This window comes from Jatropha curcas, chromosome 9, assembly GCF_041381405.1.
Source record: "Jatropha curcas cultivar XTBG-Jc1 chromosome 9, XTBG_Jcur_1.0, whole genome shotgun sequence".
Taxonomy (NCBI): Eukaryota; Viridiplantae; Streptophyta; class Magnoliopsida; order Malpighiales; family Euphorbiaceae; genus Jatropha; species Jatropha curcas.
This window is the reverse complement of record NC_143159.1, coordinates 3,661,992-3,689,869: the sequence shown is the minus strand read 5'-3', so window position 1 is coordinate 3,689,869 and position 27,878 is coordinate 3,661,992. Positions and strand designations below refer to the sequence as shown.

Here is a 27,878-nt window from a genome sequence, read left to right as displayed (position 1 = left end):
ATTGATATATAGGCTGGAAACCCAGAAGTGCGGGCTACTGGTCCAAAGGACTATTTTAATTAGTAGTCTTCTTGGTATAACAACGCCACGTATCATACTTAAAATCATTTTCATAATTTTAAATTCATATTTTTGACTTTACTATATATCTCTATCTATATCTTACTTTCCTATATTTTGCTCTGCCTATTTTAAATCTTCCTGTGCAGCCTTACAAGGACAATGGAAAGAAAGAAAGATACTGGGAGTAAACACTCACCCATTAAAGCTCGTTCAGAGCAAATTGAGGTTATTACTAAATCCCTTACCACTAAAATATCCCTGTCTAGCGATATTAAACAATGGATTGATACTTATCCTCAAATCCACTAAAATCCTTCTAAAGATATTATATGATATAGTATCTTCTTCAGCGGAAGATACGCAGGTATGACTTCTAAACTTAAACGCGATCGTATCCGCTTATGATACGGCTACTCTGTCTCAACGGTAGACAGTAAAGAGCTATCAAATCCGTTAATGGCTGTGGATTTGCCAAAAATCCATTTCAATTTAACTAGTAAAAATACTGTAATGGTTTTCAACCCATTTGTATCCTTATGGTTAAAGGATGATCTACCAGTATCATTCCTGGGCCCATTGTAAAGGTCATTATAAAACCATCCTCGAAGAATAGGGCTGGCCATTCTTTTCGCCCTGGGTATATTATAGGTATATTAGTCAAGCCCAATAAAATAGGCCCAAATGGTCTCAATAATATTTTGCATAAAAGATAAAATTATATTATCATCATCACCTTCACCTTCACATGGCGATATTCCATATTACAAAAGAAAAATGAAAGAAAAGAACCGTGAAAATAAAAAGAAAAGTAAAAAGAAGGACAGTTCATTGTCCTCATCTTCTTGTAAAAGGCAGAAGGAACCTAATTCCTTCAACTCATTATTTTTGTAAAAACGACAACGCATCATCAAACTGATCATATGGCAGACCAAAGACTATTCATACATAGTAAAGGTCAACCACTATTCAGCACAGTAAAGGCCAAGCTACTATTCCAACAGTAGAGCCAGGTTACTATATAAGATTCCGTGACAAACATGTCACTGTTTATCAACCAGTAAAAAGGCAAACAGTAAAGATTCGGTGGCAGACCAAACATTGTTCACTACAGTAAAAAGCAAATAGTATAGATTCTTTAAAATTTTCTATATAAGAGAGCCTCTCCTCTTTGTGAAGGCATTGTCCAATTATAGGCAATCCTAAGCCAAAAGCTTAGTTAGTAAACCCCTCTCCTCTCTTTCCAACGTCCACTGTAAGGATTCAAGGTTAGAGATTCTTTAAACTTTGTAAGTCTAATCTTTTAAATTTTGTATATGTCTTTCAATTTTGTAAATCAATTTAATTTTTGTAATTAAATAAAGTTTATATTTTTCAATATAAATTGCTACTTCGTAAAGCCCTGTTAAAGGCTTTCTTCTCTTCTCCCTCCACATTTGACTTAATTCTGGGGATCCAGGTTAAGGTTGCAGGAACCCTAACCTTTAAAATTGTTCTTGCGTAAAAATTGTATGTTGTATAAGTATGCCTGGTTATGTCTAACCAACAAAAAGTATTGGATGTTTTCTATAATTGAATACATAAGAATTACAACTAAACAACTAAAAGACTTAATAAATGACTTAAGATTACAAGCCTAATAAAATGACTTAAGACTTACAAGACTAAAGACTTTGAATTAAAACAAACAACACGTTACAAGCAAAAACAAAACACAAAGACCTAACAAAGACTAAAGACTTATAAAAACCAATGACTTATGACTTTGAAATAATAATGACAAATGACTTCTAAGAGATATGCTTTTAATTTTTTTTTTTTTTTTTATCAACAAAGAGAAAACAAACCAAATATAAAGACTTTAAGATTTTGATTTTAAATAAAATCATTATATGTATAGCACCTAAGATTATTACTAGGATTTAATAACATACAGATACAAATATTTAAAGATAAATCATAACTGTGAACTAACAATACTCTGATTAATTGGGTTTATATGAATCTTATATAATTCATAAAATCAACATACCATTTAAACAATTTTCTGATGTGGAAGATCAGACTAAGCTGCATCCACAGAGCATACTTCTCACAACAAAATCAATTTACCAAATAATTTTGTCAATCAACTCAACCAATTTTACTTAATTTATTTTCATTAAGGTTTAGGGTTCCTGCAACCTTAACCTGGGATCCCCAGAATTAAGTCAGAGTGTGGAGGGAGAAGAGAAAGGTGCCGTAAACACGGACTTATATTCGTAGCAGTTTAAATAAAATACAAACTTTATTTACTTACAAAATATAAATACAAGATTTAAAACTTACAATATTTTAGATTTATACTTTCTCCACTTGAACTCTTACAACTCGAACTAGGAGCAGAAGGAGAGAGGGATTATAGGTAATAACTAAAGACTAAAACTTATGCCTTCACAAGGGGAGAGGCTCCCTTTTAATAGGAAAATTGGCGAATCTTTACTATTAATGAATAGTTCCTTGTCTGCCACTGGCTGAGGAAGATGCCTTGGCCTTTACTGTTGGAGATGCCTTGGCCTTTACTGTTGGAGATGCCTTGGCTTTTACTATTTGAAAATGACTTGGTGACTTAACTTTTACTGTTGCAAATGCTTCTTTTACAATGTGTCGGAACATGATGAGGAGGAAGAAGTTAACGTGTCCTTTTTCTTTGCTTTTCTTTTTATTTTTTCTTTTCTTTTTCCTTTAGCTTTGCCTTTCTTGTCTTTATCTTTTTGCTTTTGACTTGCTTTGCTTCGGATTTTTATGATATCGCTATCATCACTTTCATCACTAGATGAACTAGATGATGAGGATGATGGTAAAACGATTTTACCCTTGCTTTTATGGTGTGTAGTGTTTGAAGATTTACTGGAGGATGCACTGTGGGCTTTACTGGTGGATGGTTTTATGGGCTGATTTGAACTGGTTGAGAGTTGTTCAGACATCTCTTGACAGATCAATCTATATTCTTCTGCTGTTTTAGCTGCAGCTAACCGAGCCTGACATTGGGCTTTTTGGATACCAAACTGGGGGTTATCCTGAATAGCTAATGTATGGGCATAGGTTAAAGCTGGTTTAGATGGGCTGGATAATTTATTGCGGATCCATTGACTAATTTTATGTTCAGTGGTGGAATTCTTGAATGATCCCCACCATTTTATTTTATGTCTTTTTACTATCATGGGAATTTGACTTCCTGGAACATACTGATAATCAAAATACCATTGATATACCCATGGAGTGAAGAAGGTCATACAATAATACATCAAGGAAGGAATATGGACTTCTTCGGGTTTGGGTTTATAATGGGTTTTAAAGAACTGATACAAATAAAGGATATCATGAGGAATGATTTCCTCTGAAATTCCCTTAAATTGCCACCATCGTTTAAACCAATTTGGGATTTTTAAATCAGTGCGTATATTTTGATCAAAATATATTAACCATGAATGAGTAGTGGTGGGATTTTGAAGACAAAATATCGTATCCCATGCTTTTTTATAATCAAAATAATTATAACTCTATATTTATGTAATCCTTTAAATTTTACTGGTGTTACTAAAGAAGGTACGGGCCAATCCTTAGGATGGATGACGCGTTTTATTTTTATAGAAGAATAAGAAATTATTCCATTTTTATCAAAAGTATGTTTGATGTTTACTGAATCAGTATCTAATAATATATTATAATAAGCCTGAGGTTTTGATAAGTCTGTAGGCATAAAAAACCAATTCTCAGGATAATAGTTTTTTATAATTTGCCAAGGATTGGTATGATTATATCCATCCTCAACTTCGATTTCAAAATCAAATAAATTTTTATCAAACCATTTATGTATACTACCAGTAGATTTATATTGGATTTTTGGCAAATCCACAGCCATCAACGGATTTGATAACTCTTTACTGTCTACCGTTTGAGACAGAGTAGCCGTATCATGAGCGGATACGATCGCTTTAGATTTAGAAGACATACCTGGGTCCTCTGTGGAAGAGGATGCCATACCTGCAGGGCTTTAATACTTCGGGAGATTGAGAAAGTTCCTCAATCCATTTTTTAAGATCTTTAGGAGGAGTGGTTTTAGTGTTTAAGGTTTTAAGGTCTTCAGAGTGCTCAGAAAGAGCTTTAGTTGGGGAGCCGGAATCTTGTTTAATTTCTTTCCCTTTATCCTTCTTTCTTCCCATGGTTCTGTAAGAATTCTCTAGTTAGAAAGTCTGGAATATTATTATCATTGCCTTTAATATATTCTATGTCAAATTCAAAAATACTTAAAAGTGCTTGCCATCTAGCAAAAATTTGTTTAGAGGCAAGGTTTTGGACATCTTTCTGCAGAACATCTTTTGCAGATTTACAATCAATACGAAGTAAAAATTTTTGATTTAAAAGATCAGATTGAAATTTATTTATACAAATAACAATACTTAAAATTTCTTTTTTAATAGTAGAATAATTTAATTGAGTTGGAGTCCAATGACCTGAAGTATATTGGATATCCTTTCTTTACCATTACTTTTTGTTTTAAAATGCCTCCATAACCAATATTAGAAGCATCAGTTTCAACAATTTTAAAAGCATTAGGATCAGGATATATAAGTAAGGAATTTCTTTTACCAAGGATTTATCTTTTTTATTAATTGAGTATGCTGAGTTGTCCAAGGACCAGCATTTTTACAAAGTCTATTATGTAATGGTTTTATCATGCAATTTAAATTTGGATAAAAATCAATTACATAATTTAAACAACCAAGAAAACGTTGTAATTGGGGTTTATTAGTAATTTCATCAGGAAATTTTTCACCAAAAACAAGTGCTCTTTCTATAGGTTGAATCTTACCTTGTTCAATATAATGGCCTAAAAATCTAATTTTAGTTTTGAATAGATCCATCTTTGTTTTACTAAGTGCTAAACCATTTTGCCTAATTACCATACAAAAAGTTTTTAAGTGTTTAAAATGATCATCAATAGTTTGACTAAATATTAACACATCATCAATGTATACTATACAAAATTTACTATAGGGATTAAATATGTCATTCATGATCCTCTGAAATTCAGAAGGAGCATTTTTTAATCCAAAAGGCATTACATTCCATTCATATTGACCAAATGGAACTGTGAATGCTGTTTTATATCTGTCTTTAGGATCAATTTGAATCTGCCAATAACCAGATTTCATATCAAATTTACTAAAAATATTTGCATTGTATAATTTCTTTAATAGGTTTTTTATTAGGAATTGGATATCTGATCCATTTTAAAGCTGTATTTAATGGTTTATAATTTATTACTAGTCTTGGAACACCTCGTTCAATTTCAGCATTTTTATTGACATAAAAAGCTGCACATGACCAAGGACTTCTAGATTTACAAATTAATTTTTTATTTATTAAATCTTGAATTTCTATTTTACAATGCTCAATTAATTCAGGATTCATCTGAATTGGTCGAGCTTTAGTTTTAATAGTTTTTTCATCAAAATCTTTTTCATATGGTAAATCTACCATGTGTTGTTTACGATCCCAAAATGCACTTGGATGCTCAGCACATAGTTCTTTTTCCATTAATGTTTGGAGATTTTGAATTTTATGTTTAACAAGATCTCTGCCTAATTGAGTTTGAATTCTATTTAAATGGATATTGTTATTTAAATCTTTTATATTTTCTTCTTTTGATTTTATTAAAGAATTGATTTCTAATATTTTAACTGAATGAGCTTTTAACAAATTTAATTGTTTTGTTTTAGGTTTTTCTGTAAATTCTAATCTAGCTCTACTATTTCTTATTTTGAATTTAATACAATCTTCTTTTACTGAGTATGGGTTATAGGTTTAAAAGGAGTACCTAAATACCATATAATTTATTTGAGGAGATAGTAAAAATACTGTGTTTATTTCTAATTCTTGATTTATGATTATTGCATCTGTCTTTCCTATAATTTCAAGTTTAGATTTATTGGCTGTACTTAATTTTTCACTAGTTTTTAACCAATATCTTTTAGGAACTAGATCAGATTTTATACAGTTTAAATCTGCACCTGTGTCAAAGAGTGCAATTGCATCTATCACAAAATCATTTATTTGAATGTTTATTTTTACTAAATATTTTCGTGAAGTGATTTCTTGTAATAAATTGAGAAAATTACAATCTACATCTTCATCTAATTCATTTATTTTTAAATTATTATCTGGTTCGTCTTCTTCTGAAGAAGAACTGGAAATAAGTTGAGATTCTAATATTTTTATTTTTTTAGAATTTGTTGAATTGGGTTTTAATTCTTTTACTTCATTTTTTAGCATTTAATTTCTTATAATTCTTTAGTAGATATGTCATATTCCTTTTTTTTATTTTTATTTAAATATGGTAAATCATAAGTATTAGACTGAATTTTAGGAGTATATTTTTTTTTCTTTTCAAAACTTTATTATTTTTTAAGAAGTTTAGCTTTAGTTTCTTGATCTTCAATATTTAACTACTGTAATAATGCTTTGATCTTTATAACATATTTAAAGAAAATTTTGATGAACTGGAAAACTTGAAGTAGTTCCTAATTCATCAATTTGATTTTCACTTTCATATTTCAGATTCCGAAGAATCGAATCAATATAGAGTTCGTAATTTTACTTAAAACATTTTCTAATTTAATTCATGTAATCTTTTATTAAATTTACAAAATTTAGATGTATGCCCTTTTTTACCACAATTGTAACAAGAAATTTTTATAAGAAGTTTTAGTGTAGATTTAGAAGGTGTTTATTTGTTTTATAAGAAGTTTTGTTCTCTTTTTACTATAAATTTATCTTGACTAGGTGTAATCTATATTGTTTTTTAGAGTATTTATTTCTATAATATTTTTTAGGTTTATTGTTTTAGAACATTGACCATCACATCGTTGGTTTGATATGAAATTATAATCAAATTGCTTACAAAAGATCCTAATTTTTTTTAGTTTTTGCATTTCATATTTTATTTTCTTTGAAGTTTTAGATCATGACAATTTGTAAACCTTCCTTTTGAATTATACTAATTAATTGTCCATAGGTTAACTTACTATAAGGTATAGGTTGACCATGTTGTTTAATATGATTTCTAACTTTTTCTCCAAAAATAAGGTAACCCAGCAAAAACTTTTCTTTCCAAAAGCTTTGATTAGAGTCTTCTTAACATTAATCTAGTGAGAAAAGTCGTTTTATAATTTTGAAAATCACCTAAATTTACATTTAAATTACTAAGTAACTCGGCATTTTTATCTTTTAAGTGAGATGGATCTCCTATAAAATGAAGTGAAATGAGAATTAAAGATGACACGCATCTTGAATTACTTCACCATTTTCATCATAATAGGTTCACCTTCATCATTTATTTGAATTGAATTTAGAATTTCTAAATGTTGTTGTCAGTGAGATGATAATCCCACCATCCTTTAAGTTGGCCGGTAAATCCAGATAAGATTTCTGCTATAGCTTTGAAAATGATTGAGTTTTATAAGCATTTGCAGCCATTGTCATTTGTTGCAAAATACTTAGATATTATATTCACTTAAACCATCTATGTTCCATTCATAATGTTGAAGCATTATATTTAAATTGAGATATAGTATTAGGTTTATCAATTCCTAGTCTGGTGCCTATTTACTATTTCTCTATGATGATTTATAGGATTGATTTCAAATTGTTGAATATTTTCTGAGTCAGGTTCACTAACATCAGAGTTGGTGTTTTCTTCTATATTTATATTTCTTGATGCTGATGAGGAGGAGTTCCTGAGCTACATGTTGGGTAGTGTTAGAACTAACTTGAATTTTACTTAATTGATCTTTTAGTGTATTACAAATTCTTTTTACTAGATTGAGAAATTTGATAAGGTTTAAACATATGAGTTTTTACCTTTTCTTTACCTTTTACAGTCTCATTTACAATTGGTTTATCTTCTAATAAATTTTCTATTCGTTTTAATTGTGTATTTAAACAAATTAAACTGGCATTACTAAATTATTTTGTTCAATTAATTTATTATTTGTATCATTTTCCCTTATATTTTTAAATGGAGCACAGACAATTTCATGATCTTGATGTTTTAATTTACTAATTGTTTTAGGTGGAAAATCACTTTTAATTGTTTGATCATTTACTATCCATTCTGGTCTTTTATCTCTTACAGTAATTGGATTTAAACTTTTATTAGAAGAATGTTCTTTAATAAATTTATACCAATCAAAGAATTTAATGTCAGTTTGAGTATTTAATTTATAATCTAAATATTCATATTTTAATTCTTCAAAAGTATATTGTTTTAATATCTGTTTCATTTTAAGTAAATTTTTAATTTTAGATACTTCTTTTATTAAACTTTTTTCTATATCGTCTTTATTAAGTACATTTAATTCCCTGTTGAGTTCACTAACATTTTCAGTTATGGCTGAAGCTGTTGGTGATACTGGAGGTGTATTTACTAAATTTGATTGTTGATTAACATAATTATCTACAGGATTATAAACTGCCTGTGGTATAGAATTACTGTAATCAACACCTTTCATTTTTAAATTTGGAATATCAGAAGTAGAAAATCTTGGTTTTACTAATGTTTGAATTATTGGTTTAGGCTCAGTCTCTTTATACTTAGCATAAATAACAGAAGGTATGGATGAAGTAGGTTTATCATTTTCATCTGTAGTTACAGAGGAAGATGACCCTGCATACCTCATACTTTGACTTCTATTAAATTTTAAAGTTACTTTACCATCTTCAAATTGTTCAATTTTTTGCAAATTGATGTTTGGTTTTACTTTATCAATAACTGGAGGAGGTACAACCCCTTCTAAAATCCATTCATCTGGAAGTGTTATATCCTTCCATTGGATGGTTTTAGGAATTACTGTGTTTGTTTTAGTCAAATCTGTTTGAAGAAATCTTGTTTCACCAATTTTAGGTTGTAGTTTATATTTAGTACCAAAGGCTGAATTCATTGCCTTATAATGAATTTATAAATTAACGCTATAGGAATTGATCCTTGTTTCATTTTATAATTATGAGTTTTAATTTCCAAAACTATACTTTCTAAAATATTTAAATCATTTAATGAGACAGTCATATCTGGATAGACCTCAAAGGAGATCGGTCCTTCACTTAAGCTAGTCTCAACTGATCCTAATAAAGAATCTTGAAAATTTAAAAATCTAGCGTCTCTTACTACTGCAAGAATACTAGTATTTAATCCTTCTCTGGTTAAAGGTTTTATTCCACTTGAATTAATCCTATATGAATATTTATATTTTTTACTTTTATGATGTTGCAAAGTTTTAGAAGATAAAAGAGTTATTCTTTCAAAAGGTTTACTTAATTGAAAATCTCTTTCTTTTTTAATTACATATCAGTTTTAAATAAATTAAATTTAATTTATAAATTTGTTCTTTATCAACTTTAGGAATTTCCCATTCATCAATTGCTTTACTAAAATCTTGTAAAATTAATTCATTTCTATTTATTACTCTTTTAATTTCTGAGTTATCTGAGTCTTCAGTTTATTACTACTAGCCGATCTACACAACAAAGGATCCATTTTATTATATACCAAAAGCTTTAATGACTACCTGGTTATACCCTCCTGGTTATACCCTTTTGATGCCTTTCACATGGGTCTTACTCATGGGTTCAATAGGAATGGGTTTAGTAGGCTAAGTCAAAACTGCTTAGGATATATACTAAAATGAAGTCTTTATTTAAGTATCCAGATAGTAGATCTAAATCCAAAGGCTCTGATACCAACAAAAGGTGTGCACATACACGACCAGTGTTGTTTTTCACAGGCACACTTAATCCGGTATAGGATCGTGACAACCTGCAGTACCTCAGAAACCACTTTTCACGCATGTTGCCTGTCGACAACTACAACCTGGCTTACTGGGCCGCGTATACATGGCGCAGACACCCTGCAGGACATCCTGGAGGTAAGAGCCTATGTTTCGTCACAGTGTCACACAGTGAGAACCCTCCATGGATCTGGATGCCGGCTCAGTTAAGAAGCACCGGACTTATACCATAGTGGCTCTGATACCAACAAAAGTATTGGATCGTTTTTATAATTGAATACAATAAGAATTACAAACTAAACAACTAAAAGACTTTAATAAAATTGACTTAAGACTTACAAGACTAAAGACTTTGAATTTAAAACAAAAACACGTTACAAAGCAAAAAAAAAAACAAAAGACCCTAACAAAGACTAAAGACTTATAAAAACAATGACTTATGACTTTGAAAATAATAATGACAAATGACTTTAAAGAGATATGCTTTTAATTTTTTTTTTTTTTTTTTATCAACAAAAGAGAAAACAAAACCAAATATAAAGACTTTAAGATTTGATTTTAAATAAAATCATATATATGTATAGCACTAAGATTATTACTAGGGTTTAAATAAATACAGATACAAATATTTAAAGATAAATCATAACTGTGAACTAAAATACTATGATTAATTGGGTTATATGAATACTTATATAATTCATAAAATCAACATACAATTTAAACAATTTTTCTGATGTGGAAGATCAGACTAAGCTGCATCCACAGAGCATACTTATCACAAACAAAATCAATTTACCAAATAATTTTTTGTCAATCAACTCAACCAATTTTAATTAATTTATTTTAATTAAGGTTTAGGGTTCCTGCAACCTTAACCTGGGATCCCCAGAATTAAGTCAGAGTGTGGAGGGAGAAGAGAAAGGTGCCGTAAACACGGACTTATATTCGTAGCAGTTTAAAATAAAATACAAACTTTATTTACTTACAAAATATAAATACAAGATTTAAAACTTACAATAGTTTTAGATTTATACTTTCTCCACTTGAACTCTTACAACTCGAACTAGGAGCACCGAAGGAGAGAGGGATTCTAGGTAATAACTTAAAGACTAAAACTTATGCCTTCACAAGGGGAGAGGCTCCCTTTTTAATAGGAAAATTGGCGAATCTTTACTATTAATGAATAGTTCCTTGTCAGCCACTGGCTGAGGAAGATGCCTTGGCCTTTACTGTTGGAGATGCCTTGGCCTTTACTGTTGGAGATGCCTTGGCTTTTACTATTTGAAAATGACTTGGTGACTTAACTTTTACTGTTGCAAATGCCTCTTTTACAATGTGTCGGAACATGATGAGGAGGAAGAAGTTAACGTGTCCTTTTTCTTTGCTTTTCTTTTTATTTTTTCTTTTCTTTTTCCTTTAGCTTTGCCTTTCTTGTCTTTATCTTTTTGCTTTTGACTTGCTTTGCTTCGGATTTTTATGATATCGCTATCATCACTTTCATCACTAGATGAACTAGATGATGAGGATGATGGTAAAACGATTTTACCCTTGCTTTTATGGTGTGTAGTGTTTGAAGATTTACTGGAGGATGCACTGTGGGCTTTACTGGTGGATGGTTTTATGGGCTGATTTGAACTGGTTGAGAGTTGTTCAGACATCTCTTGACAGATCAATCTATATTCTTCTGCTGTTTTAGCTGCAGCTAACCGAGCCTGATATTGGGCTTTTTGGATACCAAACTGGGGGTTATCCTGAATAGCTAATGTATGGGCATAGGTTAAAGCTGGTTTAGATGGGCTGGATAATTTATTGCGGATCCATTGACTAATTTTATGTTCAGTGGTGGAATTCTTGAATGATCCCCACCATTTTATTTTATGTCTTTTATTATCATGGGAATTTGGCTTCCTGGAACATACTGATAATCAAAATACCATTGATATACCCATGGAGTGAAGAAGGTCATACAATAATACATCAAGGAAGGAATATGAACTTCTTCAGGTTTGGGTTTATAATGGGTTTTAAAGAACTGATACAAATAAAGGATATCATGAGGAATGATTTCTTCTGAAATTCCCTTAAATTGCCACCATCGTTTAAACCAATTTGGGATTTTTAAATCAGTGCGTATATTTTGATCAAAATATATTAACCATGAATGAGTAGTGGTGGGATTTTGAATACAAAATATCGTATCCCACGCTTTTTTATAATCAAAATAATTATAACTCATATTATATTTATGTAATCCTTTAAATTTTACTGGTGTTACTAAAGAAGATACGGGCCAATCCTTAGGATGGATGACGCGTTTTATTTTTATAGAAGAATAAGAAATTATTCCATTTTTATCAAAAGTATGTTTGATGTTTACTGAATCAGTATCTAATAATATATTATTATAATAAGCCTGAGGTTTGGATAAGTCTGTAGGCATAAAAAACCAATTCTCAGGATAATAGTTTTTTATAATTTGCCAAGGATTGGTATGATTATATCCATCCTCAACTTCGATTTCAAAATCAAATAAATTTTTATCAAACCATTTATGTATAGTACCAGTAGATTTATATTGGATTTTTGGTAAATCCACAGCCATCAACGGATTTGATAACTCTTTACTGTCTACCGTTTGAGACAGAGTAGCCGTATCATGAGCGGATACGATCGCTTTAGATTTAGAAGACATACCTGGGTCCTCTGTGGAAGAGGATGCCATACCCTGCAGGGCTTTAATTACTTCGGGAGATTGAGAAAGTTCTTCAATCCATTTTTTAAGATCTTTAGGAGGAGTGGTTTTAGTGTTTAAGGTTTTAAGGTCTTCAGAGTGCTCAGAAAGAGCTTTAGTTGGGGAGCCGGAATCTTGTTTAATTTCTTTCCCTTTATCCTTCTTTCTTCCCATGGTTCTGTAAGAATTCTCTAGTTAGAAAGTCTGGAATATTATTATCATTGCCTTTAATATATTCTATGTCAAATTCAAAAATACTTAAAAGTGCTTGCCATCGAGCAAAAATTTGTTTAGAGGCAAGGTTTTGGACATCTTTCTGCAGAACATCTTTTGCAGATTTACAATCAATACGAAGTAAAAATTTTTGATTTAAAAGATCAGATTGAAATTTATTTATGCAAATAACAATACTTAAAATTTCTTTTTTAATAGTAGAATAATTTAATTGAGTTGGAGTCCAATGACCTGAAGTATATTGGATGATCCTTTCTTTACCATTTACTTTTTGTTTTAAAATGCCTCCATAACCAATATTAGAAGCATCAGTTTCAACAATTTTAAAAGCATTAGGATCAGGAATATATAAGTAAGGAATTTCTTTTACCAATGATTTTATCTTTTTTATTAATTGAGTATGCTGAGTTGTCCAAGGACCAGCATTTTTACAAAGTCTATTATGTAATGGTTTTATCATGCAATTTAAATTGGGATAAAAATCAATTACATAATTTAAACAACCAAGAAAACGTTGTAATTGGGGTTTATTAGTAATTTCATCAGGAAATTTTTCACCAAAAACAAGTGCTCTTTCTATAGGTTGAATCTTACCTTGTTCAATATAATGGCCTAAAAATCTAATTTTAGTTTTGAATAGATCCATCTTTGTTTTACTAAGTGCTAAACCATTTTGCCTAATTACCATACAAAAAGTTTTTAAGTGTTTAAAATGATCATCAATAGTTTGACTAAATATTAACACATCATCAATGTATACTATACAAAATTTACTATAGGGATTAAATATGTCATTCATGATCCTCTGAAATTCAGAAGGAGCATTTTTTAATCCAAAAGGCATTACATTCCATTCATATTGACCAAATGGAACTGTGAATGCTGTTTTATATCTGTCTTTAGGATCAATTTGAATCTGCCAATAACCAGATTTCATATCAAATTTACTAAAAATATTTGCATTGTATAATTTCTTTAATAGGTCTTTTTTATTAGGAATTGGATATCTGATCCATTTTAAAGCTGTATTTAATGGTTTATAATTTATTACTAGTCTTGGAACACCTCGTTCAATTTCAGCATTTTTATTAACATAAAAAGCTGCACATGACCAAGGACTTCTAGATTTACAAATTAATTTTTTATTTATTAAATCTTGAATTTCTATTTTACAATGCTCAATTAATTCAGGATTCATCTGAATTGGTCGAGCTTTAGTTTTAATAGTTTTTTCATCAAAATCTTTTTCATATGGTAAATCTACCATGTGTTGTTTACGATCCCAAATGCACTTGGATGCTCAGCACATAGTTCTTTTTCCATTAATGTTTGGAGATTTTGAATTTTATGTTTAACAAGATCTCTGCCTAATTGAGTTTGAATTCTATTTAAATGGATATTGTTATTTAAATCTTTTATATTTTCTTCTTTTGATTTTATTAAAGAATTGATTTCTAATATTTTAACTGAATGAGCTTTTAACAAATTTAATTGTTTTGTTTTAGGTTTTTCTGTAAATTCTAATCTAGCTCGACTATTTCTTATTTTGAATTTAATACAATCTTCTTTTACTGAGTATGGTGTTATTAGGTTTATAAAAGGAGTACCTAAAATGACCATATAATTTATTTGAGGAGATAGTAAAAATACTGTGTTTATTTCTAATTCTTGATTTATGATTATTGCATCTGTCTTTCCTATAATTTCAAGTTTAGATTTATTGGCTGTACTTAATTTTTCACTAGTTTTTAACCAATATCTTTTAGGAACTAGATCAGATTTTATACAGTTTAAATCTGCACCTGTGTCAAAGAGTGCAATTGCATCTATCACAAAATTATTTATTTGAATGTTTATTTTTACTAAATATTTTCGTGAAGTGATTTCTTGTAATAATTGAGAAAATTACAATCTACATCTTCATCTAATTCATTTATTTTTAAATTATTATCTGGTTCGTCTTCTTCTGAAGAAGAACTGGAAATAAGTTGAGATTCTAATATTTTTATTTTTTTAGAATTCTGTTGAAATTGAAGTTTTAATTCATGAACTTCATTTTTTAAAGTTTTAATTTCATTGCGTAATTCTTTAGTAGATATGTCAATATTCTCTTTTTTCCCTTTATTTTTATTTAAAATAGTGGTTAAATCATAAGTATTAGGTTGAATTTTAGGAGTGATATCTGGTACTTCTTTTTCTTTATCAAAGCTTTGAATTAATTTTTTAAGAAGTTTTGCTTTAGTTTCTTGGTCTTCTATTGTATTTACTACTTGTAATAATGTACTTTGATCTTTACTAAGCATATTTATGGATTTGTCGGATGAACTGGAAAAACTTGTGGTAGTCCCTAATTCATCAATTTGATTTTCACTTTCATCAATTTCAGATTCCGAAGAATCAGAATCAATATATAATTCATAAATTTTATTTAAAACATCATCTTCTAATTTTAATTCATGTAATCTTTTATTAAATTTACAAAATTTAGATGTATGCCCTTTTTTTCCACAATTGTAACAAGTCAAATTTTTATAAGAAGTTTTAGTTGTAGATTTAGAAGGTCGTTTATCTTTGTGTTTATAAGAAGGTTTTGTTCTCTTTTTACTATAGAATTTATCTTGACTAGGTGTAGACCTATATTGTTTTTTGGAGTATTTATTTCTATAATATTTTTTAGGTTTAGTTGTTTTAGAACATTGACCATCACATCGTTGGTTTGATATGAAATTATAATCAAATTGCTTACAAAACGATCCTAATTCTTTATGCCTACAGACTTATCCAAACCTCAGGCTTATTATAATAATATATTATTAGATGTTCTGCAGAAAGATGTCCAAAACCTTGCCTCTAAACAAATTTTTGCTCGATGGCAAGCACTTTTAAGTATTTTTGAATTTGACATAGAATATATTAAAGGCAATGATAATAATATTCCAGACTTTCTAACTAGAGAATTCTTACAGAACCATGGGAAGAAAGAAGGATAAAGGGAAAGAAATTAAACAAGATTCCGGCTCCCCAACTAAAGCTCTTTCTGAGCACTCTGAAGACCTTAAAACCTTAAACACTAAAACCACTCCTCCTAAAGATCTTAAAAAATGGATTGAAGAACTTTCTCAATCTCCCGAAGTAATTAAAGCCCTGCAGGGTATGGCATCCCCTTCCACAGAGGACCCAGGTATGTCTTCTAAATCTAAAGCGATCGTATCCGCTCATGATACGGCTACTCTGTCTCAAACGGTAGACAGTAAAGAGTTATCAAATCCGTTGATGGCTGTGGATTTGCCAAAAATCCAATATAAATCTACTGGTACTATACATAAATGGTTTGATAAAAATTTATTTGATTTTGAAATCGAAGTTGAGGATGGATATAATCATACCAATCCTTGGCAAATTATAAAAAACTATTATCCTGAGAATTGGTTTTTTATGCCTACAGACTTATCCAAACCTCAGGCTTATTATAATAATATATTATTAGATACTGATTCAGTAAACATCAAACATACTTTTGATAAAAATGGAATAATTTCTTATTCTTCTATAAAAATAAAACGCGTCATCCATCCTAAGGATTGGCCCGTATCTTCTTTAGTAACACCAGTAAAATTTAAAGGATTACATAAATATAATATGAGTTATAATTATTTTGATTATAAAAAAGCGTGGGATACGATATTTTGTATTCAAAATCCCACCACTACTCATTCATGGTTAATATATTTTGATCAAAATATACGCACTGATTTAAAAATCCCAAATTGGTTTAAACGATGGTGGCAATTTAAGGGAATTTCAGAAGAAATCATTCCTCATGATATCCTTTATTTGTATCAGTTCTTTAAAACCCATTATAAACCCAAACCTGAAGAAGTTCATATTCCTTCCTTGATGTATTATTGTGTGACCTTCTTCACTCCATGGGTATATCAATGGTATTTTGATTATCAGTATGTTCCAGGAAGCCAAATTCCCATGATAATAAAAAGACATAAAATAAAATGGTGGGGATCATTCAAGAATTCCACCACTGAACATAAAATTAGTCAATGGATCCGCAATAAATTATCCAGCCCATCTAAACCAGCTTTAACCTATGCCCATACATTAGCTATTCAGGATAACCCCCAGTTTGGTATCCAAAAAGCCCAATGTCAGGCTCGGTTAGCTGCAGCTAAAACAGCAGAAGAATATAGATTGATCTGTCAAGAGATGTCTGAACAACTCTCAACCAGTTCAAATCAGCCCATAAAACCATCCACCAGTAAAGCCCACAGTGCATCCTCCAGTAAATCTTCAAACACTACACACCATAAAAGCAAGGGTAAAATCGTTTTACCATCATCCTCATCATCTAGTTCATCTAGTGATGAAAGTGATGATAGCGATATCATAAAAATCCGAAGCAAAGCAAGTCAAAAGCAAAAAGATAAAGACAAGAAAGGCAAAGCTAAAGGAAAAAGAAAAGAAAAAATAAAAAGAAAAGCAAAGAAAAAGGACACGTTAACTTCTTCCTCCTCATCATGTTCCGACACATTGTAAAAGAGGCATTTGCAACAGTAAAAGTTAAGTCACCAAGTCATTTTCAAATAGTAAAAGCCAAGGCATCTCCAACAGTAAAAGCCAAGGCATCTCCAACAGTAAAGGCCAAGGCATCTTCCTCAGCCAGTGGCAGACAAGGAACTATTCATTAATAGTAAAGATTCGCCAATTTTCCTATTAAAAAGGGAGCCTCTCCCCTTGTGAAGGCATAAGTTTTAGTCTTTAAGTTATTACCTAGAATCCCTCTCTCCTTCGGTGCTCCTAGTTCGAGTTGTAAGAGTTCAAGTGGAGAAAGTATAAATCTAAAACTATTGTAAGTTTTAAATCTTGTATTTATATTTTGTAAGTAAATAAAGTTTGTATTTTATTTTAAACTGCTACGAATATAAGTCCGTGTTTACGGCACCTTTCTCTTCTCCCTCCACACTCTGACTTAATTCTGGGGATCCCAGGTTAAGGTTGCAGGAACCCTAAACCTTAATTAAAATAAATTAATTAAAATTGGTTGAGTTGATTGACAAAAAATTATTTGGTAAATTGATTTTGTTTGTGATAAGTATGCTCTGTGGATGCAGCTTAGTCTGATCTTCCACATCAGAAAAATTGTTTAAATTGTATGTTGATTTTATGAATTATATAAGTATTCATATAAACCCAATTAATCATAGTATTTTAGTTCACAGTTATGATTTATCTTTAAATATTTGTATCTGTATTTATTTAAACCCTAGTAATAATCTTAGTGCTATACATATATATGATTTTATTTAAAATCAAATCTTAAAGTCTTTATATTTGGTTTTGTTTTCTCTTTTGTTGATAAAAAAAAAAAAAAAAAAAAAAAAAAAAAAAAAAAGCTGCACTTCCTCTGCTTTATCCACACCATCATATCTGAGCATAATGCCACAATTACTGACATATACATATACATGTATATACACTTTAGATATACAAAGAAATGGAGAATTGAGAAATTAACAGACCCACTTTCAAGTTGAAAAGGCAGCGGAGAGGAGCCTCAAAACCAGCAGGAAGATACTCAACTGTTGAGTGAAAGCCTGAAAGCCCTGAACCAACCTGCAACTCTGAAACACTGCAAAATTAACTACTTTTCGATCGCCATTAATTAATGAACTATAGGAAGATTATGTTGAATGAAGAAACTTACACAAATTGGATGGATAGTGGCCAATGGAAGAGACAATGTAATGCACTAATGCTAAATAACAAATGGGAATATAGTAGAGGAAAGGAATAATACGTAAACTTACTGTCCATTGCTTTTGAATTTTGATTTTCTTGCATTTTGTGGTGTAGGATCTGTGTATAGCTAGATGACAGATAGCTTATGATACTGTTTATTTATGCAACGACAAAACTTTCCATTTTTAGTTATCTTCTGGATATAGTCAAATAGTATATTGACTATTTAACTCTTTATAGAAAGCTTCGGCGGAGAAGATGGGATTTAAGGAAAATACTTGGATTCTGATCAATAAAATTTAGTTATTATGATTAAATTATAATTTTTATTTTTTCAAATTTATTTTCTTATTAGTATTTTATCCAAATTAAATTAAATTATTATTAAAATTAATCAAACTATAATTATTTATCTAATAATGAAGGCTATTGCCCAATGTATAATTGGAAGATTAAATATTTACATTTTAATTTCATTTATATATCAAGATTTAATTAATAATAATGTAGTTATTTTTTATTAATATATTGACAAAGAATCATTATTGAAAAAAGGTAAAATAGTAAATTTTAAATATTATTCACTTAAGAACAATAATTTTGGATCCGATTCACTTTATGAGCATGCATTTGCATGTTGTGGAAGAGGTTTCCAGTTCAAATGAGTTGTCCTATCATCAATACAAAAAGGAAAATAGGTTTCCAGTTTAGACCAACATTAACATTAATAATTTTAATTGTTAATAATCACTACTATACTCATAATTAATGAAAGACTTGTTATTAGTTGACATTTGATGGTCAATGGATTGAGTATGATAAGCTAAAAATAATTCTAAAATGCTGAATAAATGAATTGAGAATATTCAATTTTTGAGATAGAATAGAATATGAAATATGTATATATTGTTTTCAATTGAAAATTACTTAGGAGATCAAAATTGATCTTAACGAAACTATCAAACTTTATTAAATTATTCTCAGTACACTCATATTTTCGTTTGGGCATAAGTAATTCCTAAGCTATGCAGCCTTAAATAAAATTGTCAAATATATTTTCTTTGGCGCAGCTCCTTAATTTGTAAGGAATGGCAAATAGTTTTTTTGATTAAAAGAGCAGAAATGGATATTATTTGACAAGATAACCATTCACTCGTTGCCTTCAAAATACAATTAATAAGATACTTCTGTAAATTATGGATCCAGCAATTAGCATTTTCCTTATTTGGGCTTTGGAGTGCATATAGTTAGTTACAAAGGCTCATGACTTGTCCACCGTTTGAACATTGCGAAACATTCTTCAGGTTTGTATTCTGGAGCTGTGTGACCTCCTCCCTACAAAACAACCAAACAATTATGAGAAAAAAGAAATATATTTTACAGAAAAGAGATTCTTTACCTTAACAGTCGCAAATGTCATCTGATTAGAGTAGGTTCTTGTGTACCTATTCAATTCCATGTTTACTTTCTTTAGTTAACTCCATCTAATGAGTAATATTGGACAAGAACAATTAGAAAAACAAGACTCATGTTCAGGGCCTACCCTGCAACTTGGCCTTGAACAAACCATGGCCGCCAATCATCAACAATGGAATAGTTCAGTGCTCTTATCCATGCTTGAGTTCCCAAGAATGGAACTACCATGTCGTGATCGCCACTGTTTCAAATCATATATTACATTCCATTCTCCGACAAAAGGAAAAAGGAGAAACAAAAAGCTGTAATTAAGGTTTTAAAAATAAATCTAACCTATAGATTAAAGAGCGGTAACCTTGCTTCCCAAGGGATACATGATACTCAAAACTACTTGGAATATCAGAAGTATAAGATATTCCATAGTTGCATCTCAGCCATTGCTTTACACTTCCCTGTACTAAACAAATTTTTGCATCACTCTTCCCCTGATTTAATATTTAGTAATTTTTAATTTTACCAAACACTACTCTGTTCTCTTACCTCATGTATATGAAGTGCTTTACGAACCTTACTGTCGTCGACCCAAATATAAGCAAGCACATATCCATAAGTCTGCAGGCATAAAAATAGGAATAAAAAGCAGTGTTCTGTTGTTTATAAATTATAAATTATATACTTTTAAATTCTTTATTCCAAATAAGGAAATAGAAGAGATTAATATGAAGTTACACGACAGCCAATTGAAGGATATCTTGGATCGATCTCGAGGAAGTTCGGAGAGTTGTCACTGAGAGATCTCCTTTTGTCAAATATCTCAAATGGTTTTGGGGAAGCAAAACCGCAAATGGGTTCCAAAATTTGTCCAGGTTGAAGTCCCAGAATGCACTGTAACGAACCAATATTCAATCCATGCATCAACTTAGATTTTATATATATATATAAGGCCTAAAAACTTATACAATTTAAATGTACCTTGTTAAAATCCTCCATATTCTTCAAGCACTCGGTATTGTTGGACGTAAAATAATTTTCTCCGCAGCTTATCTTCAATGACTGTAAACAAGTGTGGTTGACTTGTTAGACACAAAATATATGGAAGCTCGCCTTAAAATTTAAGTTCCAAAAAATAAGAATTCAAATAAAATATATGGAAGAATACAAATCACCTTGTAGAGTTCATCAGAAATAAGACCCATTCCATGAGCATATGGAACCTTTGAGTTTTGATCAAAATCTCCTGTAGCTGGATTTCCAAGAATATAGCCCTGAGAAAAAACTCAGCAATTATAGAAAAGAAAAACAAGAAAACAAAAATTTTAATAGTAATTAAATTTCTCATATTTTTTACCTTGAGATTTATTGGTGGCTCTATACCTTCTTCATTGCCTGCATGACCATTGAAAAAGCATCAAGCTATATATGACCAGTTGATAATAAGTACTTGCATACCATTTGAGATTTTTTGAGTTATAGCAGGAACTGTAATGCCAGAATAGGAGTCTCCTGCGATATAGACTGGATTTAGGAGAAATTCTGGATGATCCCTTAGCCACTGTATGAAGGAAACAGAATAAAATAATAATAAGAAGAAGAACTATTTTAAATTATGTGAAAATGGATCAAGTGTATGTGTATTTTATTTACCTTTCTAAGAAATTGGTCTGCTTGGTGAACTTGTATAAGGTCACTTGAATGATTAGCAGGTTGGGTTTTTGCATAGGAAAATCCAGTGCCAACAGGCATATCTACAAATATTATGCTGGCTGCCTGAAATTAATCACCGCTAAACATTCATGTTTTAAAAGTAAAAAGTCTATAAATGTCTATAATAATACAGTACAAAACAGCTTCACCTTTGTCCATGAGTGTGGATTGAGGATCAATTTGGGTAAGCTTCCATTATATTCCACTACCTCAAAAGTGAGTGGACCTACATCTCATCAAACATCAATTTATGTATTCTTCTTAATTATTACAATTAATAAGAACGATAACAAGAAAACTAAAAGTCACATATAAGACTTCAACTGTTTTCTTTTTCAGATTTTATATTTTTTTTGTAAGTAAAATGGAAAAACCTCCAATCCAAACTTAAATTCCCTCAATATATATATATATATATATATATATATATATATATTAACAGTTGCTTTGGCTTACCAATTTCATAAAGAAGACCAGATAAGGCAGAGCAACCAGGGCCACCAGTTAGCCAAAGCAAGAGAGGGTCCTCCTTAACATTCCCCTCTGACTTGATAAAATAGTAAAAAAGCTGCACTTCCTCTGCTTCATCCACTCCAACATATCTGATCATAGTGCAACAATTATTCACACACATCAAAACTAATTACTTTACAGATACATAGAAATGGAGAATTAAGAAATTAACTGACCCAGTTTCAAGTTGAAAAGGAAGTTCACCCTCAAAACCTGGAAGATACTCAACTGTTGAGTAAGAGCCCGCAAGCCCTGACCCAACCTGCAAAACTATCACGGCAAAAACACTGCAAAAGCACTTTAATATTCCCATTGATAATTCTCTAATTAATAAACTGTAACAAAAACACAGAAGATTATTTTAGATAAAACGGGATGGCAAGTGGCGAGTGAAAGTCAAGTATATAGACTCTGTAAGTCTAAATAACCAATTGGAAGATAGGAGAGGGAGACGTACGCTTATTGTCCATTGCTTCTGAATTTTGTTTTTTTTTTTTTTTTTTTTTGTATTCTGTGGTGTGGAAACTTCTTTCTATAGCCAGATGACAAATAGTGTATATATGACTGGAACATCTAAGACGCAAATATATTTGTTTATATAATGACAAACCTTTCAATTTTTATTTATTGACTATTTTCTTTACAAAATACTGTTGGCCATGTAATATTTATTTGTTTATATAATGACAAACCTTTCAATTTTTATTTATTGACTATTTTCTTTACAAAATACTGTTGGCCATGTAATATTTTTTGCTGCTTTGCCTTAAGCCTTTACAAAAACAACATAAAACATCAACAGAGAGACAGTAATCGAATATTTAAGATAATTAACGATTAATTAATTTCCAAAAGTGGTGCTGTCAGAGTGCTGAGATTTTCTTTTTGGAAACATGCTGTATATGGCAGTGAGAGCTATATAATTTGGCACGTAAACAATGAGCTTTCAAACAATCACTTGTCACATTATTGCTGGCCTGCCTCGTCCTTAGCAAAAAGAACAAGAAGATGTTGTCATTTTAGATTAATCAATGATAAAACTTGAAATTCCCCTGCTAGTGTTAAGGGATGAACTTGGAATTGAAAATTTATACACACTTTAATCGGCTTTTGTCGACTGATGAATCCATCTTTTGAACATAATTACTTGCTGGGAAATATGAAAAGGGGAAGAGAAAGCCATTGATAATTACTTGCAGCTTCCAAGAAAACGGAAAAACACGATATCGTTCTGTATGTGCTGGAATGAATCGTCGGTGTAGTTGAGTTATGGTTGTTCAGTGACCGGCGACCGCGTGTCACTGGCAAAATCCCGTATCCTCAAGTGGTATGCCGTTACCGTTTGGATGGATGAGAGATTTTTTAACTATGGAAAATATTTAGGAAAATGTTTTTTTTTTTTTTTACTGGATTTCCTCGTTTGCAAAGAGGAGGAAAATATTAAATGATGTAATATTATTTTCCATCCCCACTCAGATGTTTTAAATCTCTGTAATAATGGAGGAAAGTGACAATATTCACTCATTTTTATTAAATTATCCAAATACTCTAAATTAATTAATAAATTTTAATCCTTTCTCGGTGCTCTACTTAAAAAAATATAATTATCAATTTTCAATAATAAGATTTTCTATACTCTAATATTTTACCATTTTCAAATAAAGAAAAATAAATTTATTTTCTTTCTATCATTATATTAGTCAACAATTCCTCATTTCCATAAAAAAAATTTCTCAATACCTCATTTTCTCTATTATTTTTCTTCCTCTCCTTTTTTTCAGATCACGTGAATAGAAATAGAGAAATTCTTCTATTGGCAAAATACATACAAATAAGTTTATCACGGTGAAAAAAATATTGACGAAGAGGGACAACCACGAATCACTAATCGAGATTATTTTCACCCAAAAATGTAAAAGGATTTTTATGGGAATTTAAAAAAAAAAAAAATAATAATAATTATATGTTTGGCAAATCATATATGGAGATGGGTAACATGAGCACTTTCTCAGGCTAGTTGTAGACTTAGAGTGGCTCTTGACTTGTCCACCTCTTAAACATTGCAAAACACTCTTCGGGCTTATATTCAGGAGCAGTGTGCCCTCCACCCTACAAACATGTTATCCCAAGCATAAATATTAGTAGTTCAGATTAGCAATATTATAAGAGTTATGTACTCTTGCTAATACATTTTCTATTTACCTTTATAGTTGCATATGTCATCTTATTAGAGTAACTCCTTGTGTACCTACACATCCAAAACTCTCATTTATTTTCTTATTTCTTAATAGATTAAGAAATATTTATTAATTTTGAGAGAGTATACATACCCTGCAACTTGGCCTTCGAGGTGCCAAGGTCGCCAATCATCAACGATGGAGAAGTTGAGAGATCTTATCCATGCTTGAGTTCCCACAAATGATACAAGCATGTCATGATCGCCACTATTTTGAATAAAAATCGAAAAATAAAATATTTTTTCAATTTTCAGGGAAAAAAGAAGTTTACTGAATAGAGTATCCAATTTTAACCTGTAAATTAAGGAGCGATAACCTTTGTTTGATAGGTATAAATGATGCTTAATGGTGCTGCTAATTTCTCTTCTATAATTTATCCCATAATTGCATCTTATCCATTCCCCTACAGTTCCCTGCACCAAATTCCATAAACTAAGTAACCAAATTGCATTTCTGAATAGGAAAAAGAAAAACATCTCCAAGTTTACAAATTTTATAATTTTAGTTAATAAACCCTTAATCTTAATTATGTACCTCTCTTATATGAAGTGCTTTCCTTACGCTATTGTCATTGGCCCAGTATATGGAAAGCAGATATCCATAAGTCTACAAGCGTAACGTAAAAAAAAAAAAAAAAACAGAGAGAGAGAGATGTTAAAAGATATATATATATATATATATAAGGGAAGAAAAATGTGCACCAAGTAAATTAAAAAGGAATTAATTACCCTACAGCCAATTGTAGGAAGAAATGGATCAGAATCTACAAACTCTCTGGAGTTACTGTCAATGAGAGATCTTCTTTCACGAAATGATATCTCTATTGGCTTTGGGGAAACAAAAGCACAAAGGGGTTCCAAGATATGTGCACCATCAAGTCCTGAAGTACACTGCGAAAGGGTAACGCAAGAATAGAAATATCCATCAACTTACATCAAACAGAAACCTAATGATAAAAGCAACAAAAATAAGAATGGATTCACGAAAGTACATTAGTGAACTCCTGCATATGCTTCAAACACTCTGCATTGCTGGGGCTTATAAATGTATATTCTCCTCCACAGGTTCGCTTCAATGACTAGAACAAGTTGTAGGTAAGTTAGATTAAAGGAACGAAATTTTCTTTCTTTTCTGCTATTTTTAGTAATGAAATAAGTACACAACCTCATAGAGCTCGTCAGAAATAAGTCCCATGCCATGAGCAAATGGAACCTGAGAGTTCCCATCGAAAGAGAAGTCTGTACCAGCATTCCCAAGTAGGTACCCCTAAAACATATAATTCTTTTTAATACAATTGATACACATGAAAATAATGCACTAAGTGAGAGGAGTTGTACATGCAGAAAACAAAAACCTTATATTGTAAGAAAATTAAATTCCCAAAGTATGCACCATATACATTAAATTGAATCAAATGAAATTTTAATTGCAGACCTTTAGATTTATGAAAGGTTTCCTGCCCTCTTCATTTCCTGCATCACCACCCTCAATCATTAGAACAACCAAACAAGCGATAATTTCCAATACTTTTTAAGGAATAAATCTGAAACAAATGAAGTACATGTAACTTTGTACTTGGCAATGGCAATTCAAAAGGTAAAAATATTTTAGTCCCCTCCCTTAGTTAACATACCAATTGAGATTTTTTGAACTACGCCTGGAAGAGGAATGCCAGAATACGAATCCCCACCAACGTAGACAGGATTTGAAAGGAACTCTGGATGGTCATTTAGCCACTGCATTAACCAAATTAATAATAATATCAAATGGATACTGATTTGCAATCTTGAAGACAAAAATGGTGACATTACCTTTCTAAGAAACTGTTCTGTTTGATTAATTTGTATGAAGTCACCTGACACAGAAGCAAGTGGGGTTCTTGGATAAGAGAATCCAGTGCCAACAGGTGAATCTATAAATATTATGCTAGCCACCTAAGATTTAAGTTTAACAGATTAATCAGGGGAATACACGTGTTATTTCAAATGTAAATTGTTTAAAAACTAGAAAAGAACAATGCATCACCTTCGTCCATGAGTTTGGATTCAAGAACAGTGTAGGTAAGCTCCCATTGTACTCCACTACCTCAAAATATAGAGGACCTGAAGGTATTTAAACATATCAATTTAATTAACAAAATTTATCTAATTCATTAAGTTAATATCACATGGGCCAGTAGCTCGTGAAAAATATGGTCGTTTAGGGGTAAAGTTCGAAGGGATAAACGAGCTGTCGTTTGCTTTACCAGATACCGGGTTGGCAAACTGCGGGCCATCGGCTGAGACAGTAGTAAATGAAATGCCAATGCTCGAATAGAGAAGGTTGGTTAATTTGGTGTATGAAAACAAGAAGTAAAAATCTAATGTTATCGGTGATAGAACGTAATTTAATGAAATCAATATACAAAAAACTATCACTACAACGGTAGTCCTTTCACATATTCACATACTACAATTAATGTTTTAATATTTGTTTATTATTTTGAAAGAGTATAAATAAAGTGATTATAAAAATTAAATTGGAAAAAAAAATTGTTTGGTAGTAATTATCAATAGCTGATAATATAATTTATATATAATATATTATAAAATAAAATCAGCTCATCAATAATTGTTAGAACAGCTTACCACTACAAGTGACTATTATGTGTGGAGTCAATAAAAGGAAAATTTGTGTTCTAATTGTTTAATTTAAACCAAAGAGTTTAAGTCAGTACGTGAACAAGTGAGATGGATGACAGGATCTTTTTCTATCTTGTCGAGAGATTTTAAATTTTGAGCTAGGAAAACGAAATTTTTTTAAATATTCAGGAGAAAGCGTTTTGCTTCTTTTTATATTTAACCTATGTAAATCTGAAGGCTTCCAAAGCCGGCGGTTAAAGTTTAACTCAGTACTGCGTAGTGTCGGAAATGGAAGAACGTTTTCTTTCCATTTTTTCGCAAAAAAATTGTGGAAAAAACAAGAGAAAGAAAGAAAGTGACCAACTAAATTGACCGCTAAACAGATTCAAACAGAGTGTCTTACCGATTTCATAAATGAAACCAGACAAGGCAGAGCAGCCAGGGCCACCTGTTAGCCAAAGCAAAAGAGGGTCTTTTTCTGCATTCCCTTGTGATCTAACGAAGTAGTAGAAAAGCTGCACATCCTCTGATTCGCCAACACCGATATATCTGATAAAACCATTAACAAAACAAAACAACCCAGTAAGTAACTTTGATCATATAATTTGTTCCGCTTAACATTTTCTAATTGAGATCAAAGACTCGCCCAGTTTCAAGTTCAAAAGGAAGTGGACCGTTAAACCCAGGCAGAAACTCAACTTTTGAGTGAGAGACTGCAACTTGTGACCAACACTGTAACAATACCACAAGGAAAAGAATGCAGAGATCACACAGAACTCCTACT

The 27,878-nt window shown here is 30.8% G+C and overlaps 2 protein-coding genes across 2 annotated transcripts; both read right to left on the bottom strand.

The window, feature by feature from the left end:
• Positions 1-19,681: 19,681 nt before the first annotated feature.
• On the bottom strand, positions 19,682-22,820 carry LOC149493472 (serine carboxypeptidase-like 17). The gene is made up of 15 exons (XM_089725982.1): positions 22,694-22,820; positions 22,413-22,571; positions 22,180-22,325; positions 21,873-21,949; positions 21,664-21,786; positions 21,469-21,571; positions 21,368-21,405; positions 21,186-21,284; positions 20,992-21,072; positions 20,749-20,904; positions 20,560-20,631; positions 20,353-20,471; positions 20,147-20,260; positions 20,003-20,048; positions 19,682-19,938 (listed from the first exon to the last, which is right to left on the bottom strand). The coding sequence occupies exons 2-15, from the start codon at positions 22,547-22,549 to the stop codon at positions 19,855-19,857; spliced, it is 1,395 nt and encodes a 464-aa protein (XP_089582108.1). The 5' UTR covers positions 22,550-22,571; positions 22,694-22,820; the 3' UTR covers positions 19,682-19,854.
• A 1,203-nt stretch (positions 22,821-24,023) lies between these two features.
• LOC105630826 (serine carboxypeptidase-like 17) lies at positions 24,024-27,878 on the bottom strand (the record flags this gene model as incomplete). Its single annotated transcript, XM_089725981.1, is given in 14 exon segments — positions 24,024-24,345; positions 24,439-24,484; positions 24,567-24,680; positions 24,768-24,886; positions 25,008-25,079; positions 25,202-25,363; positions 25,465-25,551; positions 25,638-25,739; positions 25,908-25,945; positions 26,107-26,209; positions 26,285-26,407; positions 26,499-26,575; positions 27,498-27,643; positions 27,741-27,878. Coding segments are annotated over 14 exon segments (1,411 nt in total), but the record flags the coding sequence as incomplete, so codon positions are not given.

Bases quoted from the DNA above. Each gene is read 5' to 3' on its own strand.
- LOC149493472 (XM_089725982.1), bottom strand. From the start codon at position 22,549: ATGGGAATATTAAAGTGCTTTTGCAGTGTTTTTGCCGTGATAGTTTTG. The intron at 22,326-22,412 runs GTCAGTTAATTT...CACTATGATCAG, and splicing joins CCTTTTCAACTTGAAACTGG to ATATGTTGGAGTGGATGAAG. The intron at 21,572-21,663 runs GTAAATAAAATA...TCCTTCATACAG, and splicing joins CAGACCAATTTCTTAGAAAG to TGGCTAAGGGATCATCCAGA.